Raw genomic sequence first — 5,442 nt, 5'->3', positions numbered from 1 at the left:
TCGGTAAAACTCCTCTTAGACCTGTGATGCTAACGGTTAGCCGTGATGCTAACGGTTAGCTCGTACAGTACCCGGATGCTGGCGGTCCTCCCGCTCTGTCGACTCTTCCTCCCCGCTGGTTGCCTCCTCTTCTTCGGGTTAACTGAGCCGCTGTCCTCCATGACCACCGTCTCACTCTAACTTTAATATAACTCCTCTGATTAACACGGCTACGAACCGAGCCGACACACGCGGACACAATGACCGTCTACACGTCCATTAAAGGCCCACTGAGGTGAACCAGGAGCCGGTCACTTTATCTAAACTCTCCGATGATGATGATGATGGAGGACTAGCTTAGCTTTATGCTAAAATGAAACCTGACACTTCTCTCTGCGGCGGGACTCTGGTTCAAACTGAGCCCCGCCGACTGCCCTTTCACCTGACCAATGAACAGCCTTATGTCAAAACATCCAATGGACAGCCGAGGACAGACACAGTCCCGCCCACTGCCCAATGAACAGCATAGGTCCCGCCCTCTAAAGTCAAAACACCCAATGGACAGCCGAGGACAGACATAGCCCCGCCCATATTTAATATTATGATAAATTAAATATATCAGCTCTGTGTGACCTTAAATGTCCATTACTCTTAAGATACAACATAATTAGAAAAATAAAACAAATGATAAGAACAAACATAATAAATATAAATGTTGTAAGGTCTAATTTAAAACATTACAAATAATCAGTAGCGAGTTGTAACTAAGTACTTTAGCAGTATTTAAGTACAATGTTTTAGGTAATTGTACTTTACTTGACTATATTGAGTGATGCTACTTTATACTTTAAGTACTCTAAACAATGTGTACAGCATTTTAGAACCCTTGCATCAGAAAACTAAATAACCATAAATCATTCTTTACGAGGGACAAAAGTTGATCCAGGAGGACATGGAGCCGCCTTGAGGAGACAGAATACATTGATGAGGCCTCACTGATATGGTCACACCTGCACTTTAAAATGTATTCCGATAAATGACTAACTACCTGTAAGATGTAATCACTAACCAAATACACGTATCACAATATTAAAGTAACGTAACTTGATTACTTTCTGTTACTTTTGGATTAGTTCAAGACCAAACCTGAGTGACAATAGACTTCATTTAGTGAAGTAGAAAAGAGGAACTTCGCCACAGCAAGTTCCGACTTCCAGCTGTAAAAAACACTTCCGTCATCAAAGAACATCCATCTTTTGGTACTTTAGTGGTGCTGGATTTAGATGTGGAGCAGCAGAACCCCATCCAATGGAGTTAGCGTGTCCTGTATTATATCTGCGGGAGAAGAAATGTTAATAAGCAGCTCATTCTTTCCAATGAACCATCTTTTCATGAGTTGTAAATGTTGTAATTACGTAACACCACTCCATGTGTTCTGCCAACAGAGTGAGAAAAGTAATGCAAGGACAGAATGGACGCACAACCGGAGATTTGGTTTTATTACAAAAATTCACTCAGAAAACTAAAGCTTCTTCAAATGTACAGTATTTCATTTTTTACCAGATTTAAAAACATCACGAAGTATCTGAAGTGTGATTAAAATCAGAATGTTCAGCGTTAGCATGTCTCACTGAGACTAAGGCAGTGGTTCCCAAACTGTGGGTTGGGACCCCTCCAGTGGGTCACAAGTTAGAACCCTTTGATCCTCAAACTATTATTCAAATGACACAATCAAGAAAGTAGAAACTGCTTTATTTTAACAAACCTCAACACTCAGACCTGCTGGACCGAGGAGAGAAACAACCGGATGCTAGCACGTTAGCTTCCAGCTGTGTTGGTCTCAGTAGGGACAGCTAACAATGCTAACAGATACCTGAAGAGTTCAAATAAAACTGTGATTATTGCGTTATGTACGTATGTTGTAGCTGAGGAATCAAAGTACAGGGAAACTAATGCTCCACAAGTTAAACTTGAAGATGAACGTGTGATCCCAAAGTAAGAACGGCTGTTAATACCAACCATCATTTTAGAAAAACTAATCTAACATATTCACAACAAAAATAAACCTTAATGATCTCACAAGAACAAACAAAACAAAAATATTTCCTGCATTGTCCCTCTGGACCAAGTTCCTCTTCTTTGTCCCAACAAAACAAAATCAACTAAAGAAAAAGTTCAAACATCAACAGATTAGTGCATTCAGAGTTACGACGACACAAAGTCAACTTCACACCAAAGAGTTTAACTGATAAAGTTTCTGTTCAACAACACAGAGACAGTCTGCTGGTAAAGATGCCTGAATCCTCTTGTTCTGTCTGTTAATAACACATGGAGTTCCTCAGGGACGCGTCCTGGGTCCTCTTTTGTTTCTATTAAACCAACGTTCACATCTTTCTGCTCACCTGCACGTCTTAAGGTAAAAGCTATGATTGACAGGTGCAGCACCAATCACCTGAGGCTGGGGCCAGGGCTCAGACTGTGTGTGTGTGGAGGTCAGACGTTATTCTCCTGCTGGTAATCTGAGTTTAAGGCAGTTTAATGAACACGTTGATGTCTTTTCTCTGATTGGCTGCTGGTCTGAAGCAGATTGTATTACACTGAAGCAGCGAGGAAAGTGGTTTAGCTTCACTTCATGGAGTTATTTTTTACAGTGTAAACAGAGTAAAGGCTGTAATAAGTGAGTTAAAGGCCGCGTGGTGACATTGGACCCTCCTCACCTGTCCAGGTGAAGCTTCTCTTTGGTAGAGTCTCTCTGGGCCACGAGTTCAAAGGTTAAAATCTTAAGAGTCGGTCTGTACATTTAGTGTTTATGTTCAAACATAAGGATACTTCTTACATTCGTCTTCATATTTACACTAGAAAAATAGTCACCAAAATAAAACACAGCTGTAGACGGTCCCTTCAGTTTGTTCCTTTGATGACCATCCTGCAGATGAAGAAGAAGAAGATGATTTCATAATAGAAACAATAAATAGAAACTTTAGGATCTCCATTCAAAAAAAAAAAGAGTTCAGTTAGTTTGAACAAGTTTACAGAGACGGAGAGTTTAAGAGGTTAATGAAGGATTAAGTTAGACTGTGATTGGAAGTCAGTTGGTTTAGTTAAACTGGGATTGGAAGTCAGTTGGTTTGGTTAAACTGGGATTGGAAGTCGGTTGGTTTGGTTAAACTGGGATTGGAAGTCGGTTGGTTTGGTTAAACTGGGATTGGAAGTCGGTTGGTTTAGTTAAAAATGGGATTGGAAGTCAGTTGGTTTCGTTAAACTGGGATTGAAGTCCGTTGGTTTAGTTAAACTGGGATTGGAAGTCCGTTGGTTTGGTTAAACTGGGATTGGAAGTCCGTTGGGTTGGTTAAACTGGGATTGGAAGTAGATTTTTGGTGTGGATCAGACTGGAATGTGGTTCACCTGGGTTCAGGTCAGGGTTGCTGGCTCAGGACCGGAAGACGTGGACGGCTCGGACGACGTACTGGCGGCAGATGGGACACTCGCTCATCCTTTTGCCGCACTTGGTGCAGGTGATCATGTGACCACACTCTAGCAGGACACAGTCGATGGGACAGTCCATACAGATCTTACAGAGGTTCTCCTCCGGACCTGCAGATCCACCAACACCGCTGGACTCTGGAGGGAGACCGAGACGTACAGGACACAGTGAACTTATTACTTTTATTACCAATTATTTCATCCATTTATCCGTCTGTATAATGTCAATAAGTAGTCCTTACCAACAGTCCAAAACCCGAAGATATTCAGTTTGATATCATTAGACAAGCAGAGTTTTGGGCATTTGTCTCTAAAAAGGACGTTGAACTAAGAATTATCAAAATAGATAATAAATAAATGAAAATAGCTTGATAACGATGAATCAAATACTCAAAGGAATTCACAGACAAATATAAATGAAGAAATAGATTGTTCTGTTTTGATATCGTTTGTCTTCTATACTGCTTATTTATCTTTGTCATCTTATCTTTTCAGAGGAAACACAAAACTCACCAGAGGCGTTCACAGCGCTGGCGGCTGAAAGACAAACAGTTAACAATTTATAAATGTATTTATAAAACTAATCAACCCACCTGGAGATGGATGGTTTAGCTTAGCATTGAATTGTGGGTCGCATCAAACCATCAGCCGACCCACCCAGGAGGGTCTGCTGGTCCTGGTACCGAGTCTCTACGGTCCTGACCCTCTATGGTCCTGGTCCTGACCCTCTATAGTCGTAGTACTGACCCTCCATGGTCCTGACCCTCTATGGTCCTGGTCTTGACCCTCTATGTTCCTGGTACTGACTCTCTATGGTCCTGACCCTCTATGGTCCTGGTACTGACCCTCTATGGTCCTGACCCTCTTTGTTCCTGGTCCTGACCGTCTTTGTTCCTGGTACTGACCGTCTCTGGTCCTGACCCTCTATGGTCCTGGTACTCACCCAGTAAGTTCTGCTGGTCCTGGTACAGCCGGCTCACTCTCTCCATCAGCTCCCACTTCTCACAGCAGCCTTTGTAGTTGACAAAGTTCCTGGCGAGGATTTCCTTCAGCTGTCGGACGCTGAGCGCTTCGATGTCGTCCAGACATCTCAGGTCAGACAGAGAGGCCCGGCGACCCGAAACCGGGACCTCCCCCGGGTCCGAGTTCTGAACCAGACAGACAAAGGACACTAAATCAAGATCTGAAGAATCCAGACTCATAAAACAAGACCCAGTCTCAGAAACAAGACCCTGACTCATAAAACAAGACCCTGACTCAGAAAAGAGACCCTGACTCAGAAAAGAGACCTAGACTTATAAAACAAGACCCTGAGTCATAAAACAAGACCCTGCCTGAGTCTCTCTCCCCTGTTCTGGTTTCACCTGGTCTTCGTCCTGAACGTTGGGCTCGGCGGGGGCGGTCTCTGTAGGCGGGGGCGGGGCTTCAGGCTGTGGGGCCGGGGGCTCGGGGGTGGAGGCGGGGGAGTCCAGGGTCAAGGTGGAGATGTGAGGGGTGAGGTCAGGGGGGTCAGAGGTCACAGAGGGGGGATCAGGGGTCAGGGTCTCGGGGGCGGACTCGTCGGACGGGGAGGACTGCTGCCCGAGGACCAGCTCCACCAGCTCCTCCTGAACAAAAGGGGACACAGAGGGTTTTAACGGGGACCCGGTTTTCTACATTCAAGCTGCTCAGTGGAGGACAGGAAGTGACCTTCTCTCTGCACAGGTGGGTGGACACCTCATGCAGGTGCAGGTAGTCTCTCAGCTCCTTCACTTTCAGCTTCATCAGCTCCGCCCGCTCCAGCAGGTTGCCGTAGAAACGCTGACAGGTGTGACAGAGGCGGGGGCGGGGCTCCAGCTGGGTGGAGCAACGGCTGCAGTAGTCCTTCTTACAGTCCACACAGACATGCTGGTGGAGAGAGAGACCTGTCAATCATCTGGTCTCTGATCATGTTTCATTGTAAACAACCAATCAGAGGAGAGCTAATAACGTTAGCAGCAC

General features: G+C 44.7%; 1 protein-coding gene across 1 annotated transcript in view; it reads right to left on the bottom strand.

Annotated features, from left to right (window-relative positions):
* Nucleotides 1–1,457: 1,457 nt before the first annotated feature.
* rffl (ring finger and FYVE-like domain containing E3 ubiquitin protein ligase) overlaps nt 1,458–5,442 on the bottom strand; it is a 6,378-nt gene continuing 2,393 nt past the window's right edge. Inside the window, exons 2-7 of the mRNA XM_031878913.1 lie at nt 5,152–5,349; nt 4,827–5,069; nt 4,406–4,610; nt 3,976–3,999; nt 3,385–3,600; nt 1,458–2,905 (exon numbers count right to left, since the gene is read on the bottom strand). Coding sequence (XP_031734773.1) covers nt 3,410–3,600; nt 3,976–3,999; nt 4,406–4,610; nt 4,827–5,069; nt 5,152–5,349 — 861 coding nt within the window. The 3' untranslated portion in view covers nt 1,458–2,905; nt 3,385–3,409. The remainder of the gene's footprint in view (nt 2,906–3,384; nt 3,601–3,975; nt 4,000–4,405; nt 4,611–4,826; nt 5,070–5,151; nt 5,350–5,442) is intronic.

The sequence above is a fragment of the Anarrhichthys ocellatus genome, unplaced genomic scaffold (assembly GCF_004355925.1).
Source record: "Anarrhichthys ocellatus isolate YVR2014 unplaced genomic scaffold, GSC_Weel_1.0 scaffold209, whole genome shotgun sequence".
Lineage (NCBI taxonomy): Eukaryota > Metazoa > Chordata > Actinopteri > Perciformes > Anarhichadidae > Anarrhichthys > Anarrhichthys ocellatus.
The sequence above is the reverse complement of the archived record's forward strand: the minus strand, read 5'-3'. Positions and strand labels throughout refer to the sequence as shown.